This window comes from Notamacropus eugenii, chromosome 4 (genome assembly GCF_028372415.1).
Source record: "Notamacropus eugenii isolate mMacEug1 chromosome 4, mMacEug1.pri_v2, whole genome shotgun sequence".
Taxonomy (NCBI): domain Eukaryota; kingdom Metazoa; phylum Chordata; class Mammalia; order Diprotodontia; family Macropodidae; genus Notamacropus; species Notamacropus eugenii.
This window is the reverse complement of record NC_092875.1, coordinates 64,415,015-64,437,211: the sequence shown is the minus strand read 5'-3', so window position 1 is coordinate 64,437,211 and position 22,197 is coordinate 64,415,015. Positions and strand designations below refer to the sequence as shown.

Genomic DNA, 22,197 nt, shown 5'->3' with positions numbered 1-22,197 from the left:
ACAGGCAGTTTTCAGAAGAAGAAATTAAAGTTATCCATAGTCATATCAAAAAATGCTCTAAATGACTACTGATTAGAGAAATGTAAATCAAAACAACTCTAAGGTACCGCATCACACCTATCAGATTGGCTAACATGACAAAACAGGAAGTTGATAAATGTTAGAGAAGATGTGGGAGAGTTGGAACACTATTTCATTGTTGGTGGAGCTGTGAGCTGATCCACCTATTGTGGAGAGCAATTTGGAACTATGCCCAAATGGCTACAAAAATATGCATACCCTTTGGCCCAGCAATATCGCTTCAAGAACTACGTCACAAAGAGATCATAAGAATGGGAAAAAGTCCCACATGTACAAAAATATTTATAGCAGCTCTCTTTGTGGTGGCCAAGAACTGGAAATCAAGGGGATGTCTATCAATAGAAGAATGGCTGAACAAGTTGTGGTACATGAATGTAATGGAATACTATTGTGCCATAAGAAATGATGAACAAAAGGGACTTCAGAGAGGCCTGGAAGGACTTATATGAACTGATGCTGAGTGAAAGGGGCAGAACAAGGAGAACATTGTACACAGTAACAGCCATAGTGTGCAAGGACTGTCATCTGGTAGACCTAGCCCTTCACAGCAATGCAAGGTCCCAAAACATTCCCAAAAGACTCTTGAGGAAAAATGTCATCCACATCCAGAGAAAGAACTATGGATTTGGAAGGTGAAACAAAGCAGAATATTTTCTCTTGTGCTATGCTTTGTTTTGGTTTGTTTTTTCTCATGATTTCTCCCATTCATTTTAATTCTTCTATGCAACATGACTAATGTGAAAATGTGGTTAATAAGAATGTATGTGTAGAACCCATATAAAAATGCATGCAGTCTCGGAAAGGGAGGGTTAAGGGAGAGGGAGAAAATCTAAGGTCTGTGGAAGTGACTGATGAAAACTGAAAACAAATAAAATAATTTTTTAAAAAAGTGTCCACTCAGCTCTTTTCTCCAGTCTGGTTCCAGTGTACTCTGCTGCAATGACAATCATGAGACATGGTGGGGTTAGCTGCACTCAATGGGTTTGGTCACATGGATTAATAGTGCCCAGGGCAGCATTCACTTCGGGCACAGTGGACGCCATGGCCATCAATGAACCATTCACTGACCTCAGCTCTGTGACTGTTATGTTTTAATGTGGAACTACTCATGGTAAGTTCTTGGGCAATGCACTGCCAAGAGTGAGAATGAAAATCTGGTGACACTGAAGCCAAGAATGCTAGAGTTAGTAAGATCTTCTCCACTGCGGAAAAGGTTAGGGATTCTTCTGAAGGATCATTAACACTTTGTTCTTTCTGCTGATGTCATCAGGTATGTGAAGGGAATTACCACAAGAAATATGTTACTTCCCTTAAGGTTATCAGTGTTTCCTGCGCTACCAACTGCTTGGCCCCCAGTCAAAGTCATCCATGGCAAGTAAGGGTTGGGGAAGGACTTGTGACCACGAACTACCAGAAAATAGTAGGTGGCACCTTTGGCAAGCAATGGCCCAAAGGCTTTGGTGAACAAGGTCATTACTGAATGAGCTGACTATTTTCATCACACTGGTTACAGAGCTAGATCTGATGATTGAAGAAATCTGCAACATAACAATATCAAGAAAGGGATGTAACAAGGACCTGAGGGGCTGCAGAAGGACTCTGTGGGCTACACAGAACACGAAGATATATCCTGTAACTTTAATAGCAATATCTACTCTTCTGCTTTTGATGCAGTTATAATGTCTTTAATGACTATTCTGTCAAGTTCATTTCCTGGTGTGATAATTAGTATGGTGATAGTAATTAGGTGGTACATTTTATGATCTATATAGCCTCCAAGGAATAAGTAGAAAGACATGGTTCTTTATCTTCAGGCAAAAGAGAGAGACCATTAGGGAGACTACATCCTGTATCTATTATTACCTTATGCTGGGGATCTCATACCCCACATACAGTCCTTGCCCAAAGGTATCTGTGTAATAGAGGAGAGAAGCAGAGTCCTACATTCTATTTATACTATCAATAATGTTAACACCATAATCAGTGGATAAATTTGTTTTAAAAAAGAAAGAAGGTAAGTATCCCTATACAAATTCAGCATATCATTAAAAGGAAAACTAGCATTCAAAAAATGCTTAAACAAAGGCTTTTGCAACTAAAAAAGATTTTAAAATTAAAATTGCATTAAATTAAATTGCATTAAAATTGCAGTTCTTGAGTGCAGGGCTTCAAAGTCTCAGAAAATGATCAGAATACTGAATCAGAATTAGGGGAAATGCAAAAAATTAAAATTCAGTCAGTTGGTATCCCCTTCCACTGAGAGGGGCTTACATTAACACATTAATGGTGAAACTGAAAACTGGTAGAATCTTGTTGGACAAAATGGACAGTGTTATGGAAAAGAGCTTGGGCTTTTGATTCACAGGGGCTGCACTGGGGTTCTAGCATAGCAGCTCAGTGTCCCTGTGACCTTGATGAAGACTGCTTGACTTTTTTAGGCCTTACTGTTCTATCTGACCTCTACTAGCCCTTCCAGCTGCAGATTTTATGATCTATCCTCCCTTAAGTCGTCAAAATAATTATACCCTTTGACGAATAATCCTATCATTGGAAATATTTTGTTTTGGGGGTCTAGACCTGTGATTTCCTCAGTATAGGGAGCTTTCAATGAGGAAATTTCCTTAACAAAACAGACTACAATTGCCATGAACTTCAGAGTCTGACAAAGGTGACTGGGACAATGAGAGGTTAAGTGCCCAAGGGTTACAGAATGTGTCAGAGATGGAAATCAAACTCTGGTCCTCCTGACACCAAGGCTAATTTTCTGTCTACTAGCCCACAGTTCCTCTCACTATTGAGAATGTATCCAAAAAGTATCACCACGGAAAAAGAGCTCTGTTAAATGTATTTCTATATAGATCTAAGTCAGTACAGCAGCATTATTTTTAACTGAAAGGAATAGGAACCAAATTAAATGTTCACTAATTGATAAACAGAGTGATAGCAAACCAATGAAAATGACTATTACAGAGACAGACGGGCCTTGTAATTTCACTGGTACAAGAGCTTCTGGATGAGAAACTCCCTCTTAGCAATGAAGGTTGGCACCTTCTCAGCAGATCAAAGTCTCAAAGTTTTCACTGAGGGGTTAAGTGACCTGCCCAGGGTCATAAAACCAGGATGTGTCAGAGTAGGTCTTGGATCAAAGACTTCCTGCCATGGAAGATGGACTTCTACCCACTAACTCTGCTGCCCTTCAAAGGAATATTATAACGACAACAAAAATTATAAAGATAACTATAAAGAGTTGGAAATACCTGAATGAAGACAAAGTGAAAGCAATACCAGAGCTCTAAAGATATGTCTAAATAATAAAAAACTACACACAAATGTAAGAATGAATGAACAGAAAATGGAAGGCAAAAGAGGGTAGCTAACAAGCTATTACAGACCTATTATATGGGATGCAGAAAATATTTTTAAGAGCAAATATCTGAAAATGCACAAGTATTTGGTTTTTAATTTAAAATTAAATGCAAAGAGAGAGAAAGCTAAAGGGCATCTCTGGTTCCATTACCCTCTCTTGAACTTCCAGATCAGCACTCTGTACAAATTGAGGAAGCCGGTCAATCATCAGCTGGGTGATCTCCTGGGCTGCTTCCTTTTCCTCACTTTGCTCCTTCTGTTGCAGAATTGATGCATATAACTTCACCATATTCTGCACATACACTGCTTGGATGTGCCCGGGTAAAGTGGTGACTTTCGGTCTCAGCATGGCTTCTAGAGTCTGATGAGGCTCCTGAAGGTGTCTGAAATGACAATAAAAGAAAAAGTCTGTGAATAAATTCTACTGTTGTAGAGATTTGGTTTTCTTTATCTACGATACTTTAATTACGTAAGACTAGACACTACAACGACTCATACTTTTATTAATGGAGGTTGTCCTTTCACCAAGTCAATCTTTATAAGTTGCTATAGGTGAAAAGAAAAATCACATTTAGATCTCCATGTCATGATGAACCTTTCCATATTCAGCTAGGCTAGTCTTTGGACTACAAAATTTGTGAATGGGACCCCAACCAAAGTCTCTCCTTTGGTAGGACCAGCCAGAATTTGGGCTTCATGAGGCACTGGTGTCCAGAAACCAGTCAACTTTCCATCACAAGGAGTCAATCAAATCAATAAGTGTCAGGCACTATTATGCTAGGTTATGAGGTTACAAGTACAAAGAAGACAATAATCCCTACTCAAAAGGAGCTTACATTCTAGGGGGGATGGGGGGAGATGACAAGCATATATAAACATATGTGTACGATATATGTATGTGCATATATCTATCCATATATAAAAATATAAAGTTAATAAATATGAATGAAAACAAGTTTAGGACAGAGGAAACTAGAACTTGGGGGAACAAGGAAAGGCTTCTGCATAAGATGGGACCTGAGCTGCATCCTAAAGGAAGAGACTCTATGAGGAGAGAGAAAGGTCAGAATTCAAAGATACGGGGACAGGAAATTGAGTATCATATGTGAAGAAAAGAGAAAAGATCAGTTTGGTTGGACTTCAGTGTGGGAGGAGTAAAGTCCACTGAGGTTAGAAAGATAGGCTGACACCAGGTTGTGCAGTGCTTTAAAAGCTGAACAGAGAAGCTTATTTTGATACTAGAAGCAGTAAGAAGCCACTGGAGTTGACTGAGTAGGGGAGTCACATGATTACATCTGTACTTAAGGAAAATTACTTTGGCAGTAATGCGTAGGAGAGACTAGAGTGGGTAGAGATTTGAGGCAGGGAGAACAATTTAGAAAACTGGTACAATAATCTAGGCGGGATGGGGGAGGGGGGAAACTGAACTAAAGTGGTAGCTACGTAAGGGAAGAACAGGGGTCAGATGCAAGAGGTATGGGGAAGATCTGGCAACTGAGGAAGTAGAGAGTGAAGGAGAAGGAGGAGCACATGATAATGTGATTATTACAAACCTGAAACACTGGAAGGATAGAAACAGGGAAATTTGGAAGAGAGAAGGGTTTAGAGGGAAAGAGAACGAGTTTAGTTTTAGACAAGTTGAATTTATGATATCCGTGGGACATAGAGCTGACATCTCCAATAGGTATTTGTTAATGCAGGACTCAAGTGCATGGGACAGGCCAGGACTAGATCTATGGAACTGCAATCACCTGAATAGAGACAAACTCCTGGAAAGTGATAAGTTACCAAGAGAGATTAAAGGAGGGGCACTAGCAATAGATGTGAGAAAAAAGGATATGGCCCTTTAAGATAAGGTGCCAGTTCGGAACTGTATACTTGGACTGAGGAAGAAAACTTGCCAAAAGTTACAAGCAAAGCTGTGAAAAGAAACCAGAAGTGAATATTTCCCCTTGTAACACAACTTCCCTTTTAAGTAACTGACTTACTCAGAGAATTCTCCACAGATCCAAGCTGCCGCATAAAGCACCTCACAGATTCCATTTCTTTGGGTGTTACTGGCTATCAAGTGAGCATTGTCCAAAAGCATGGCCATTTGGGAAACAGCAAATTTTCGAATGGCTTTGACTCGGATGGCAACATCCAGCATCTGGGCAGCAATGAGGTGACCGTGCCGGGTTCCTTCCAACCGGGTAAGCTCTACCAGAATGCTTATGTACCTATGGAGGCAGAGGGGACCACCGAGTCTAAGTTCTCCAACAAGACATGAGAGGTTTTTGAAAAGTCCAAATAAGAAAAATCAGGAAACTGACCATTCGAAGTTCGTGATATACTGGTAGTTGGCCTGACTACATATGTCGATGATTTTGGTCAGCAGCTCATCCCTGTAAGTTGTCCCTTCTGCTTTGTCCACATGAATCATCAGTTTCTTCACAATCTCCATTAAGTTCTTCTTTGATACCTACGGAAAGAGAATGTATCAACTGTAGAATTTCCAATAGGAATCTACTCAGTATTTGGATACCCTGAGAGCCCTGGCTAAGTTAGTTTAAACTGTCTTTAATGACCACTCAGGTTATAGGAAAGATTTACCATGTGAGGTCAGCTTTTATGATGTGTTGTGCTTTAACAGAATGATTATTTTTAATGAGAAAAAGATATTTATGACAGAAAACTCTTTAAATTATGGATTTAAAAATCTTATTTATCAGTATTGTTTTTTATCACATTTATTTTTAACTGTCTCTTCTCCTTTCCCTACACAGCGAGCCATCTCTTTTAATAAAAATTTTTTAAAAAGGAAAAAAGTTAGTTTTGCAGAATTAACCAACACAGCAACTATATGAAAACAAATGCAATATTTTTCTATTATTTTTCAGGATTTTGAAGAGAGGCAAAGAAGGATACAGTAATGTATTTTCTATTACATGCTATATTAAAAAGTTTCTCTGTGTAATGAAATATGCCTTAAAGTGATATAGCTCTTCAGAGGTTTACCTGAAGTTTTGGGCAAATTCTTGATTTTTAAAGTTATTATTCTTTCTTTACATAACTTGAAAATATTAAACTCGTAACAAAAGCAAAGAATATATGGAATATAGGAAATGTGTGACAGCAAAACCTGGCATGGACTGGACCCACACATTAAAAGGCAATTTGGTAGCTCTAAAGTATTATAGGTTAATGCATTCAAGAAAATGAAAGAAAAAGATCTACCTACCATTCCATAAAGAAGATCTAATGCTCTAAGCCGAATAGATTCATCCTTGTCATCCAAACACTGGAGAATGAGATCCTTATGGGACTGAACAGACTTAGGATGAGTTTTCAGGATCTTGGACATAGCAAGTAATCCCAAATACTTTACTAGTGAAAAAAAGCACAAAATAATTCCTGTTACTTGTGTGCACAACTGTACTAAGCACTATAAAGAGGTCTCTAACTTTTAGAATGTCATAAGCTAAAATGGGCAATTTTGTGCAAGATACATATTCTAAGTAACAGTAACCCACCAGACAAACATTTAGGAGTCTTCAATGTGTAAGGTATCACCATAGGGACGAACATAAAGATAAAATGAAAAACAACCAACAAAGCTAATGACTTACCAAGAACGGACGTCTAATACTCAATGTAAACTGAAGCAGGCGGCACTGTGCTCATCGCATTGTGTCCTCAAGGAGCTAATCACTTAGCACAGCAGAGAAGACAAACACAAACAAGGCCCTGCTCTACATTAAAGTCCTACTCAAATGCTTCACTCTGGCAGAGGTGACACTGAATTCTTGAAGTCCATGTTGGTGCCATACAAGGTCTGGAAAGTTCTATCATATTGAAGAGTCTCTGAATATGATCCAGAACAGCCTGTGTATGCTGTCCAAAGCCCAGACTGGTTAAATATGGAGAGATTCATCACTACTAAGCTGGCCACTAAGTGGTGAATTTAATGAACATGACACTCCTCACCTCAACCCCCCGCAAGTATAAAACAGTTCTCAGTTCTGTGTAGCTTCTCTTAGTTCCTGCAATGATTATACCTGGTTGGCAGAAAAAGGGTCAGAAATTTCAGATCATCTATAAACTATTGATATTCTAAATGTCATTCCAATGACTGAGTCAAATTAAGGCTCAAAGAATTAAATAAAATCAATATTAATATTCTTGCTATAAATGAAACCACAAGCTATAACAAGCTTTTAGCTAAATGAAAGTACTGTTCAACAATTCTACTAGGAAAGACAAACAAAGAAGCTGAGAGTTGGTTTTATCATACCATTTGCCTCTTTGATCCTATTCATATGATGCTGAAAAAAGTTGGAGGAAGTCACAAAATCAAATTTTTGTTATATCATCTCAACTGGGCCCTCACTGTGGCAAGGCAATCCTTTAACAATTTTCTAATCAATCAACTATCCCACTCACCACAGCAGCTCTTCCACAAACCTTTTCATCCTTCCTGAAACATCCCATGGCTCCTCCCCCCACCCTACCCTTTGAGCTGAGAATTTTGCCTCATATTTCAGTGAAAAATTGAGACCATTTGCTTGAGAGCTTCCTCATCTCACATCACTCAGGCTTTCCACCATTGTCTCTTTCAGTCCTATCTCACACAAAGCGGTGACCCTTCCCCCTCCAAGGTAAACCCTCCATATGCATACATGATCCCATTCTATCTCGTCTTCTCTGTAAGATTGCACCTTCTAGCAACTGAACTCCTTCACTAATCTTCAATTGTTTCCTATCTATTAGCTGGGTGTGGGTTGTCAAGAAGTGAGTGATAAGGAAAATAAGGGTGAAAAAAAGGTTGAAAGTATCAAAGATTTTAGGAAGAAGAAATCTCAAAGACTTCAACCGTAAATAGATAAACCAACAAGAAAAACAGTAACACCAGAAAAGAAATATGTCCTCTGATAAACTAGTTCAGCTATCTATGAATAATTACTACAAAATAAGGGAAAAAGATTCAACACTATATGGGAGGATCCTGTGGAATTTGAGAATATGGAACTATGCAACATGTAGTTCCTGAGTAGTTTGAAAGAGAAATGAGAAATATGACAGCAGAATTTATATCCTACACAGAAAAAATAACGAGAACAGAAAAAGTGGAATCTTCAATAGCAAGCCCCAACATAACAGAGATAGAGACAGAGAGAAAGAGAGAGAATGAAAATACACAAAAGTGAAGAACAAACTAGAAGAGAAATAAAAGAAAATGTGCTTACAATGCAAGCAAAACTGATCTTGAAGACAGGATGCAAAGAGACAATCTAAGGATCTTAGGTGTCCTAGAAGAACAGGACAGAACAAAACAACCTCAACAAGATAATGAAGGAAATAACTGAAGAAAACTACCCAAAACTTTTGAACATAGAAAATGAAATTCCAGTAGAAAGAATCCACAAATCACTTCCCCCATAAAAAAACTTCCAAGGCTGAAAATTTAATCAATAATCTATGAACAATTATTAAGTGCACTGTGCTAAGTGCAGGGGATAAAAAGTGGGAGTGGGAGGGTGGTGCATGGGGTAGGACAAAAGACAGTCCTTTCCCTCAAGGAGCTTACAATCTAATGGCAGAGACAAACCAATATATACAAAGCAAGTTATATGCAGGATTAAACAGTAAACAATTAACAGAGGAAGGGCACTAGAATTAAGAGGGGTTGGAAAAGACTTACTGGCAAAGATGAGATTTTAGCTGAGACTTAAAGGAAGCCAAAGAAGTCAGTAGGCAGAGTGTTCTAGGCATGGGAAACAGCCAGAGAAAATACCTGGAGCCAACAGAGGGAGGAAGTGTCTTATTCATGGAAGGGCAAAGAGGCCAGTGTCACTGGATAGAAGATTACATGTAAGGGAGTAAGGTGTAAGAATGATAACAAGATAAGAGTCAGCTAGGTTATGAAGGGCATAGCTTTCAAGAAAACTATTTTGTATTTAATCCAGGAGGCAATTGGGAGCCATGGGAGTTTATTTAGTGGGGTAAGGGCATGTGTCTGAAAAGATCAGACTTGTGCTTTAGCAAAATTACTTTGGTGGCTGAACAGAGGATGAACTGGAGTGGGGAAGAGACTAGAGACAAGCAGACCCAGTAGTAGGCTACTACAATAAATCCAGGCATGAGGTGATGAGGGTCTATACTGGAGACCTATATGGCAATGTTAAGAGAAGAGAAGGGGACATATTTGAGATGCTGCCAAGGTAAAATCAACAGGACTTGGCAACAGTTTAGATGGGGGGAGGGACTGAAAGATAGTGAGGAATTCAATAAAGCAGTTCCTGGGTTACCAGCAAAAGGGTAATAGGGAAAGTAGATGTAGGGGAGATGTGAGGGTTTAGGGCTTTAGGGAGAAAGATCATGAGTTTGGTTTGGACACATACAGTTTAAGATGTCTCCTGGACATTCAGTTTGAGATGTCTGAATGGCAGCTGGAAATGTGAGATATCCCCAACAGAGAGGTTGGGGAAAGACAACTAGATTTGAAAATCACCAGCACAGAGATGGTAATTTAAACTTACATTTAAATTCATGAAAGCTGATGAAATCATCAAGTGAAGTAGTATGGAGTAAGAAGACAAAAAAGTCCAGGACAGAATCCTGAGGGATACTTATGGCTAGAGAATGTGATCTGGAAAAGGATTCAGCAAAGGGGAAAAGATAGAGTAGTCAGATAAGTAAGAGGAGAACCCAGAGAGTAGTATCCTAAAAACCTAGGAGAAAAGAGTGTTCAACAGTATCAAAGGCTGCAGAAAAGTTGAGGAGAATGAAGACTGACAAAAGGCCACTGGATTTGGCAACTAAGAGATCATTAGTAACTTTGGAGAGGGCAATAAGGTTAGAAAGCCAGATTATAAAGGGTTAAGGAGAGAGTAAGAGGAGAAAATGTGGAGGCATCTATCATAGCGTTTCCAAAGAATTTAGCCACAAAGGGCAGAAGAGATAGAGAACAATAGTAGGAAGAGGAGGATCAAGTGAAAGTTTTGTCAGGATAGGGGAGAGATGGCCATGTTACAGGGAATGAGCTAATAGACCAGGAGACAGCGAAAAAAAAAATGATGGTGAGGAGAGGGGATGGAATAAACTGCTTGAACAGTCAGAGGGGTTAGCCTAGGTAAGAGATTAATCCTCATCACATGAACCAGGGGTGAAGGAGTAGCTAGTGACAGAAACCATCCTGACTGACAGGAAATGAGAAAGAGGGAGCTCATGGCAAATGGCCTCAGTTTTTTCTGTAAAATATGAGGCAGGAATCTCAGCTGAGATAATGGTGGAAGGAAAGAGCTTTAGCAGGTTTGAGGAAGGTTCAAAGGGTTTGGAAGAACACTGGTGGAGAGGGGGACAGTGAGTTTATTATGTCCACCTTAATCTTACTGATTTCCCTCTGAATCTATTCCTTAATTTATCCTGTATATATCTTGTTTGTACCTAAGCTGTTTGCATATTGTACGTCTGATTGGACTTTGAGAGCTCATTGATTTTGACTGCTTTAAAAAAAATTTTTTGGATTGCTTTTTGAGAGCAGGGACTAAGTTTTTTGCCTTTTGTTATATCTCCAGTGCTTAGTATAGTGCCTAGAACATAACAGGCACTTAATAAATGTGAGATGACTGACTGAAGCCAGAGTTTAAATATGCTAATACTCAAAAACAAGAAATGAATAAAGGAAAAGACAATGGCATGGTCTATAACTATTTCTTATGAATTTTAACTAATGCAATGCAAATACAATAAAAAGAAGACTAAAAGAGCATAAAAGCTGCCTCATCTGATAAGGCATCTGCAATATGGCAACCAAGGTCAACAGTAATCTGGAATATAAACTCATCTGCAGAAGTTCATTGAGGAGATGGATACAACATTAGTAACACTGCCTCATAAAAAAAAGTAAGTAGCATTAGAGGGAAAACAGGCTTGTAGAAAGGCTGGCAAAGACTCAAGTAAGCCAAATTATCAGAAAAAAGATTTCAGGATAAAAGTGGGAGGATTAGAGACAAAAAAAATGGAAAAAGATATGTTAAATTTGGTTTTTTTTTGTATAAGTTTCTGCCAAAAATTCCAGTGAAGTCATCCTATTTCAATGTTAACATCATAGTCCCCAAGTATTGCAAGAAGAATTAGAAATGATACTTTAAAAATGGGAAGAGCAAAGATGTTGACAGATCAATTCTCAAGATATCTGAACTGGGGAAAAAAAAACACTGAAAAAAGGACAATATAGAGGAAGTCAGTAACTATTTTCCTCTCTCTTATAAAATCCTTATGCAAATTACCTACATACACAAGATGTCTTTGATAAAAACATGAGGGAAAAGGCTTTCTCAAACAAGAGTTTATATTTTTATAAGACATGTATAACTGAAGTTGTACAGATTGCTCTATGCTTACTTTATTGGTAACCTAAAGGCCAATGAAAAGATGTTTGGTGGGCGTAAAAAAGTTGGCTCCTAGCACCAACAATGAATGGCATACAAGAAGACATCAACAAAGATGTATAACTGCAAAAGGAGGCAAAACAATCATGCAGAGAGCACCAGGGCTAACAGGTGCTACCCAAATGCTACCATGGTGCCCATATCATGTGAAGAAGCCTACAGGAATACTCTCCCATCCTGCTGGCCCAATGGGTGGATTTCTTGCAAAGAATTTATTGGAAATCACGGACATAATTTTCACAGGCCAGATGGCTGCGACTAACTGCAAACTACCATTCCAAAGAATGCAGACATTAATGAGGTCACAGATCTACGAAAGTACTTTGAAATAGATGTGCAAAAGTGAGGTATTGACAAAATGCTGAGTTCAAGGGAGAGAAAGATCATATTTTGTAATTCTTCTGATTATTTATAAATTAAAGTATTAAAGGCATTAGGTAGATTTATTTTTGCTTTACAGCGACTGGCACACTCAAACTTGGAAAGACAATCTGAAATAGGACAGAAATGAAATCCATAAAATTATGAACAGCAAACAAATTTAATCTTCCACTATTATTCTGCAGGACACAGGGTACTCTGGACCTGAACCCTGAACAAAGGACAACCTTTGAACTCTGAGCAGGTAAATTTAGAATAAAAAGGATATCATCAATAACAACTGCAGTATTTTTGAAACTCATCATTCCAAGAGGTAGTCCTGACAGGAAGTAAAAATGAAGGCAGAAAGGATCTGCATCACGTCGGCACATTTAATCTTTAAGGTTTATATCAGGGAAGAATACTGACATGTCTCATATGGTCCTGGTTGAGAAAAAAACATCAGTCTGCATAAACCAGGCTGTTGACCCCAATTCCATAACGTTATAGTTATCAGTGGCCCAAGTGGCATAAATTTGCTTACAGGAAGTCTTTTCCAGGGATCATACAGGGGATAAATTTAAAACAGTAGAATGGTGTTTGAAGAATGAAATCACAGGAGAACCCTGTCACAGAGAATCACCCTAATTCATTCACTTAGCTAGGTTAAGGCTTCTGGAAATTTTGTAGGAATAACAGAGACAAAATCTTAGAGAACCTTTAAACCTAAGAATTATTTAATATTTATGTTTCAGAAATCTGGAAAACCTTTCCTGACCATTTCCAATGGATTTCCTACCTCCGAACTACTACAGCAATTAATATCTACACAGTTTAACAGGCAGTACTCCCATTATCGTGTGCTATTTTAACTAGGCACTTATTCACTTGATACACACTTATTACGTCTTTTCTCTCCAACCAGGGGCCATATCTTGCAGATCACACCCTACAGAGCATCTGAAAAAGTTGTTACTGTTGTTTGGTCACTTTCAATCATGTCTGGCTCTGCAATGTCTTTTAGGATTGAGTGGTTCGCCTCTTCCTTCTCTAGCTCCTTTTACAGATGAGGAAACTGAGGCACCGCTAGTGAGTGTCTGAGGCTGAATTTGAACTCCACTCTTTCTGATTCCAGGTCCAGTACTTCCTACTGAGCCACCTAGCTGCCCCATCTGCCAGAGTATCTTGCACATATTAGACATTTAACACATTTTTTTTTTTAACTTGACCATCGAATCTTTGTAGTAATAATGTCTTGGGAGAAAAAAATAAGGGCATAAGAGAGGAAAAGAATCCTTGTTTCTAAGTCTGATAATTTATTCAGAAAGATTTCACTTAAAGTGAAACTTTATTACACTGAGTTTCTAGAAGTCCTCAATATAATATTAAGTCTATGCACTGACTATTATCAAAGAGATGTGCCTCCCTAGCAGAGAGATTATTTTTAAAAGAAAAAATATATGCGTGCAAATGTGAGTGAAGGATATTTTACGCTGCTTAGAAAAGTAATGAGGAATGCCATCTGCTGTTCTACTTAATTTATTAAAACTGTATTTCCAGTAATTATTTTTGTGATTTTTCCATATTCGTTAAAGCTCAGAATAAAAGCATGTTTCTACAAGGAATAAATATTATTCTGTGTTGGATATCATCTTCTGTCCAAACAGATCTTCCTTTGGATTTCCTTTCAGAGCTACTACTCAACAAATGAATTGGATCCACCCTCAAATTTCAGCAAGAGATGTCATTCCTTCAATAAAGTAGGCCAAGAATTATCTTAAAAAGTCACCTCCTAGCTGATTCTGGAAAGTGTCTCAGACTGGTCACCCAAAGGTTATATATAAAGAAAACAATGTGGTAGAAATAAAGAAATAGCACCACGAAGGGAGGATTAGAGAGGAGAAAAGGTAGCAACTTACAATTTTGGTCTGAATCTTCTATTAATATTCTTAATTTCTGAACACAAAGCTGAAAAGAAAAATTAAAGTCACTCATTATAGTTTCTAAAAGTACAGGGCTGTAATTTTTAGCAAGACAGTAGTCAACTCAGAAATCCTACAAGAATGACTCCCCACTTCTCAGCATTCTACACTGCCTCTCTCTATCTCAGGGAGTTTAAAGACAGCTTCCGTCTCTCTGGTCATTTCTATGCCTCCCTAACAACAACAGAGATAAGCACTATGGGGAAAAGGGTTCCTACAGAAAAAGGTGAACCTGCAGTTCCTAGAGTAGCTGATTTCAATAAGTAACAGCCAAAGAGCTCTTAGAGCCAACCCAAATCTTTCCTACTGTCGACTGTTAATTTTAATTTCAGCTAATTTTGTTCACTCCACTGTGGCTCACAAACCAGAAAACAATGAGCCATTTGATAATAGGGTATCTTTTTCTATGGATAATCTACTATTCTGAATCCATTCAATTTCTTTCATTAGAACCCAGAGGCAAAGAAGGAAATGACCGTACCTGGATGCTGGCACTGTGATTGGGCATTCCGGAAGACAGAGAAATCAAAACTGAAACAAACAGCACCAGTTAAACTTTCAGCTAAGACAAACCAAGAACCAAATCTCAAAAAATACAAACAACAGTAGAAATGCATGGGCTTCATAGTTGGGCTTTTTCACAGGTCCACAAGTATACAAAACTATCAGTATCAGAGACCCCTCAGCACAATCACTTTCTAATTATCTATAGCAAATTTTTAAAAGATGAATCTACTTCCTTGTACCTTGATTTCTAGACTGCTCCCTATCACCATGTCATAAATCCAAAGTGATTTTAATAATAGTGTAAGTCAAACATAATTAAGGAGGTAAATATGTAAAATTCAGTTATGACACTTTCCAAAATCTCAAGAGAAACACCGGGTCGAGCTCATGTCCTCTGATTGGCACAATTAAGAACTAGCTCTATTTTCATACTTCACTTTAAAGACCTGTGATTTCCCCCTGCATCAATGCATAGTGCATCATTCTTTAATGACTCATTAGAGACTGTTGATTTACTTTTTAGGCTGTGGCCTGAAAAATTCATCACCTTTCAAACAATCTGTTGATGAGATTCTCTTAATTTGGCTAGGCATGAAGTCACTGGTCCCTTATGAGAGGCGTTTAAGAGAACCTGCCAGCATTGTTCAGCTGGTACAGCCTTTAAAATCCCAGGGCTATCTTTACACCATTAAGAGAAATTGAACTAGTACTTCAGTGGAAGTATACTTATGTAAAAGTTAAAAATTATACATCAGTGCTATGTCATGCCTATTGCTAGTCCATGACTATGACAAATACCCATGGCTCACTCACTTCCTCTCGAGACTACAAAGTAATATTCATGATTCCATAGAACCACATTCCAAATCAAACTGCCCATGAAACATTTTTAACATTCTAAGACGTAAATGGGACCTGTAAATGCTAAAGGATTCTGGAGGTATGTATGGTATGCCATCCCAAAGAATATCAGATAATTTAGATTTATAATAAAAGGATATAAGGGACAGTCTGGAATAAAACAAAAGAGATTAAGTTTGTGTTGTTTTTAAAGTATATTAGGTAAGGTCTAGCATCTGATTCTTTGCCTTTTTACAGTAGTTGTGAATGAGAGGCTAAAACTTTGGGGTCAGGAAGGAAGGGAGAATAAAAGATTTTTCATCTTTTTATTTCATCCTTTCATCCCTTTCTGCAAGTTTTTGCCCCTGCCCAGAGTGGAATTATCCCACAGTCTTTCAAATGGAGCAGATGACGTTGGGGCTAGTCAGCCAAGGCTGGAATCCTGTGCTCTTCTGCTCAAAGCAAAGCAGGCTAGGGGCTGGGGAGGGAGAGTGTACCATTCTCGACTTTTAAGCAGAAAATATATGTATTTTTGATATACCAATAGACCACGGGTTTTGAGGGGAAAGGGCATTTAGAGATTATCAGTCCAGCTCCCTAAGTTTTACAAATGAGTAAACTGAGGTCTAGGGAGGTTGGCTGATTCGTCCAAAGTCACCAAAAAAGGGAGAAGAGTCAGGATTTGAAGCCAGCTTCTCCAACTTCAGTATAACGGTTTTTTCATAACAGCAAGGGGCTTCAAACAATTCAATATTATTTTGGATGGAAAAGTAATACTGTCATTGAAATTTTTCTCACAGAATCCCTATTTACAATGCACAGAATAGTACAGTTTCACGGAACCATATGGGAAATGCTACTTTAGGTACTCTTTATAGTGGCAGGAAGAAGGACTGGATATGTGATTTCACTGTGCACACCCAAAGATGGTATTTGCCCTCCATGGCAAATTAAATGATTTTTAAGGTACTCACAGTCTTAGTCTAGATATGGTATGAAAAAGGGTACGGTAACATGGCTCAGGTCAGTCATGTAAAAGAGCAGACATTACAACCTGGATATTATAACACTGCAGCTAATATTAGAGTTATCTTTGTCCCTGTGTTATCTCCCTACTGCTCTATTCATTTTATGAAGGCAAGATTCCAGTCTTTACTAAACTATTTAATCTTCCCAGCATCCAGCTCAATGCTCTTGGACACAGCTCACACTTAATGAACATGTGCTAAATATAAACCTACAAATTCTGGGTACCAGGACAGGCCATATTATAAATTATGGGGGCAGTGACCCAGAGGCAGGGCCTGTCCCTATTAATCGTCTGCCTTTACCTCTAAGTCTGTAGGTTCTTTAGAATTGACCAGTTTTTAACAATAACTCCACATCTTCCAAAACTGCTAGCCCACCTAGGTTGGGATGCACATCAATTCCACATTTTCTAGGTTTACTGTTTCCTATACAAAACAAAATTTTTAAAAACCCAAACCCAAACCATGGTGGGTTTTCAAAAGTTACAATTTTACTTCTTCTCAGAGATAATTATGATCTGGTTCTCTTTCACATTTTCTACAAAGTAAAATAATCAAATCCTAAAGCAACAAGGGGAAAACAGGCCTCATCAACTGAAGGTGGAAATATTCTCACTCTACTTCCTGGGTAAGCCCAGTGAGCTCCACTCAGCAACCTGGGGTCTCATCTACAGATCAAAGAAAGGGGCTAAAGGGAACACTTTGCTCACAATCTACTTTTTTCAAAGGTATTTCAGAAAAGAGATTCCACTTTAGTCTCATTCCAAAAAGGGTCTTGAACCTCTTTGTTCCACGAAGGCCCTTTCTTAGTTTCTAAGTTGCAAGGCAGCAGCAGGTAAATGGTTTCAAGTTTAGTGCAGTCACATCAATGCACATGGTGATGAAAAGGTTCCTTCGGGCCTGTGGGGCTCTCATTAACTTGATTAGATTTCATGTAATTAGAGCAGGGACTCAGTACTACCATAGTCTTTCAAGCAAAAATTAAAAAGCATCTGTTTCATCAATGAGGGTAGAGTTTCAGATAACATCTGGACCTGCAGGCAGAAAAAATGAACTGAACTCTGCCCAGGTGTGTGCCAGAGCCACTAGATTCCCTTTTTTTTACCTTACTTGAAAAGATAACATTGTTCCCTAATGGGTATGTGGTCACTCCGAAGCCTAAATGCAGACAACGGGCAGATGTGCTTTCAAACACCACTATATAATTAGAGGATTAGATAAAGACAAAAGGCTAGCTTTATTTTGGTACTGAGGTGTATGTTAACATGACAACAATAGAAGCAAGCGGCAAAAGTGGAGACTGAGCCCAAACACAAAACTAAGCAAATGAATTTAAGGGCTTCACTAGTCCATGAATACTAACGGTAAAGGAACAAATAACACAAGAGTCAGGAATCCCTGACTTGTATTTTAGAAGGTATGTCATCAGATGGGGATGCTAACCACTGACCTCTAGGCTTTCACTATGGCACCCACAAATTCTGGTGAATGAATAGGACCTTGTTCTCAGGCCAAGCAGATTTTCCCTATTGGCTGCTATCACTTGCTTCAGCAAGCCCATGACTTTGGGAGGGGAGGCAGTACTAAAAAGCAGCAGCTGGGGTCTCCCAGTCCACCTTGTGGAGCTCTTCTGTGACATGAATTGTGAATTCTGGTCCTCACCTGCTATCACTGTGTTCACACATTCATAGAGAAGAGACATGGCAGAAGTGCTGAAAAGAGAGAGAGGCAACAAAATGACCAAGGGCCCTTTATAAATTTTAAACATCTCTAAAGCTCAGAGAAAACATTGCTCAGAAAGCCGCAAATTATTTGTGAATTCAGTAAAATGCATTTGCTCAAATTCTTAATGTATGTTTGTTTCCATCCAGTGCAACTCAACCAGGGGAGAGTTACAAATGTCTGCTTCTCAAAATTTCCACCAATCTGTGATGCCATCCATGCAAATGGAAAATGACACAAACTTGTATGTATCAAGAACAGCAACAATTATCTTCGAATCATGCAACAATTTGCTTTTCAAAGCACTTCCAAATTCATCAGCTCACATGACTCAGCTTGTAGGGACAAGCTCGAAGCCTGGGGGCACTTGCCAACACTCTGGAAGGCAACCTCAGGGGCAGGCAGCGTGCATTCTTGTTTGAGATGCTTGAATTTTGAGGTCCAGAGCTTGAATGGCTTGCCAAGGATAAGAACCTAGAATCCCGGATTTCTAATCCAGAGATCTGTAACACTGTGGTCCTTCTCAAAGGATAAATCCAAGGCCTGAGTTTGATAAATGACTGTCCCTTGTCTTTGAGCTCACTACCTACTATGTTTAAGAACCAAATCATCTTGAAGACAAGAATCTATAAGGGTGGAAAAGACTAGATCACAATATGACCAACTTTTTATTTGTTATTGAAAGAAAAAACTTTATACATTTTTCCTATTTTTTTAAATTAAAGTTTAAGATCTTTTACCTAAACAAGCTTTGGTTTCTCCATAAAGTCTTTAAGTTCCCCCAACAAATACCTCTGACCACTGATCCAAAAGATCTAATAGACCAGCATATTTCTTCTTCATGTCAACAGGAATTCCCCAGAAATATTAACATAATCCACACACAGGGGAAGAAGGACGGAAGAAATACACACTGTATTTTTGTATTTTGTAAGTCATCCCTGAAACTCAACAACATCAAGCAGAATCTAACACAGAAGTCAGAGTAGCAATCAAAAGTAACTAAAGTACAGCAGAAATAGCAGACAGAAATAGCATAGATCTGGGAGAGAAGGGTTGGAGGATCAGCTTCCCCATGAACTGTCATATCTTGGGTAAGTCACTTCTATCCATTCTTTGGCTCTGAGGTAAAGAGCATTGCTCTATCTTGATGTTATGATAAAAATTAATTATTCTAGTTAAAAATCCTCCAAGTTCATTAAAACGACGAACTATAATGAAGTCAGAACAAAAGAATACACAGAGGGTTAACCTCTAAATACTGTCTTGATATTCTTACTGAAGAAGTACTACATTTGAATAGTAGTACGGAAAATAACAACTCCTTCTGGGAGGGCTTGGACATAGGCTCTCTGGCTGTTCCAGAAAGAATAAATCATAGCAGACATCTTTCTCTGTATTTATTTTGAATATACAGACAGTATTTTGTTGCAGTAGTATTTTCTATCTATAAAAATGTCTATATCTATATATATAGTTAAAATTGAAATTGTCCATAATCTGAATATCAATTTTTCATGTTAATCAAGAATGCTTTAGATGCTTAAATTGGTAGGAAAAAAAGCAGTAATATCGGAAGACAATTTCAGAGATAAAAGATATCTTAAAGACAACCTAGTCCTTCTTAGGGATGAGGAAAATGCACGGTTAAGTAATACCTTGCCTAATATTACAAAGCTAGTTAATGGCAAAGCAGGGACTAGACTCTAGCAATCAGGACTCAGTGTTTACTATACCACATTCATATTTATAAAAATTTGGTTAAGTCTCCAAATGTTCCATAGAATTTAACAAACCCATACAAAAGTATCAATGAAAACCAAGAAAACAGTTTCAAAGCTAGTACCTAAAAAGATTCATTTTCTTTAGACAAGCAAGTAACAAGCTCAATTTGCTCACTCAATACAGACTTATTATTTCAACTCTCTGGAGAGGCATCTAAAACAGAAGTCATATTAAGTACCTTTGGTATAGTGGAAATAGCATTTGATAGAGATCTGAGAGAAAGTTCTAGGATCAGCTTTCCCATGAACTGTTTGTTAAATCGGGGGCAAGACTGTCCCAGTCTCTAGACCTCAGTTTTCTTTTTTGTAAAATGAGGGATAGGGCTAGGTAAGTTTTAGGTTCTCTTCACCTCTAACATTCTATGATTCTACTCTTATGACTAACACATGCAATTTAGAACTACAGTTTTTTCATTGTACAATGAGGTTAAAATTGTGTGATCTATAAATTTACCTGAGAAAAAAACTTGGAGAACATAATTCAGAGATTTATATATATGATCTTAGCTAGGGAGCTGATAATAAGAAAGACCTTTCTTTAAATCTTTCATCTTAACAACCAGAAAACTAGGGGAAAACATGACTTGTTTTATTTATGGAGAAGAAGAGTCACCTGGTCAAAATGATCAAATAACACCCCCAGACCTGCTGCCTACACAGAAGAACCCTACCATGATCCATCAACGTATCATGGAGAATGGATCCACTTTTCCCATCATCAGTACCTACTAGCTGCCACAAACAGGTACATAGCTACGGGAGTCCTGAGAGTGACAGCACCCATGCAGATGACACATCCTGTTTCCAATGAATCCCTCACAGCCATCATCTAGTGTTAAGCACTGGGGATACAAAAGACAGGCAAAAGACAGTCCCTGCCCTTGAGGAGCTACAATGTAATGGGACAGAGAATGTTCAAACAAATATATCCCAACCAAGCAATATACAGGATAAATAGGAGATAATTAACAGAGGAAAGGCCAGAATGAAGGATTGGGAAAGGCTTTCTGTAGAAAGTGGGATTTGAGTTGGGACATAAAAGGAAGCCAGGAAGGTCAGTAGGTGGAGCTGAGGAGAGAAACTGTTCCAAGCACAAGAGAGGGAGAGAGGGAGAGAGAGAGAGAGACAGAGAGAGGGAGAGAGGGAGGGAGGGAGGGAGGGAAAGGAAGAGAGAGGGAGACAGAGACAGAGAGGGAGATATGGAGGGTCTTCTTTATGGAAGCCAGGCTCATTAGATCAAAGAGGGGGTTGTAGGGAATAAGGTAAGAAGACTGGATAGGTGCGAGAAGGCTAGGTTACAAAGAGGGCATTTTGTATTTGGTACTGGAGGTGATAGGAAGCCACTGGAGTTTACTGGTATTGGGGGAGAGGTCAGTGATATGATCAGACCTTCACTTTAGGAAAATCATTTTGGTGGCTGGAGGATGGGATTGGAGTGGGAGAGACTTAGAGGCAGGGAGATCCACCAGCAGGCTATTACAATAATTCAGGCATGAGATGATGAAGGCTTGAACCAGAGAGGTGGAAGTAGAGGAGGGAAGGGGCATATTTGAGAGATGTTGCAAAGGTGAAATTGAAAGGCCTTAGCAACAAATTGGATATGGGGGCAGTGAGAGATAGTGAAGAGTCCAGGATGACTCCTACATCTTCCTGAGGGACTGGGAGGATACTGTTGCCCTTGACAACAATAGGGAAGTTTGAAGTGCAGAAGATTTAGGGAGAAAAATAATGAGTTCAGTTTTGGATCTGTTGAGTTTGAAGAAGCCTGTTGGATATCCAGTTTGAGACATCTGAAAAGCAATTAGAGATGTGAGACTGGGGCAGCTAGATGGTGTAGTGAATATAGCACTAGAGTCAGGAGGACCTGAATTCAAATTCAGCCTCAGACACTTACTAGCTGTGTGATCCTGGGCAAATTGCTTAACCCCAACTGCCTATCAAAAAAAAAGTTTTAATTTTAAAAAGAGATGTGAGACTGAACACTAGCAGGGAGGTTAGGGCAGAATATGTAGATCTGAGAATCATTACCATAGGGATAATAATTAAATCCATGCCAGCTGATGAGCATGTTCAAGGAAAAACAATCATTTTAATG

At 38.6% G+C, this 22,197-nt stretch overlaps 1 protein-coding gene across 1 annotated transcript in view; it reads right to left on the bottom strand.

Annotated features, from left to right (window-relative positions):
- Positions 1–22,197, bottom strand: part of AP3D1 (adaptor related protein complex 3 subunit delta 1) — a 158,691-nt gene that overhangs the window by 43,927 nt on the left and 92,567 nt on the right. Inside the window, exons 9-15 of the mRNA XM_072601490.1 lie at positions 18,259–18,308; positions 14,703–14,752; positions 14,159–14,207; positions 6,668–6,813; positions 5,760–5,908; positions 5,436–5,666; positions 3,599–3,830 (exon numbers count right to left, since the gene is read on the bottom strand). Of these exons, the coding sequence (XP_072457591.1) occupies positions 3,599–3,830; positions 5,436–5,666; positions 5,760–5,908; positions 6,668–6,813; positions 14,159–14,207; positions 14,703–14,752; positions 18,259–18,308 (907 nt within the window). The remainder of the gene's footprint in view (positions 1–3,598; positions 3,831–5,435; positions 5,667–5,759; positions 5,909–6,667; positions 6,814–14,158; positions 14,208–14,702; positions 14,753–18,258; positions 18,309–22,197) is intronic.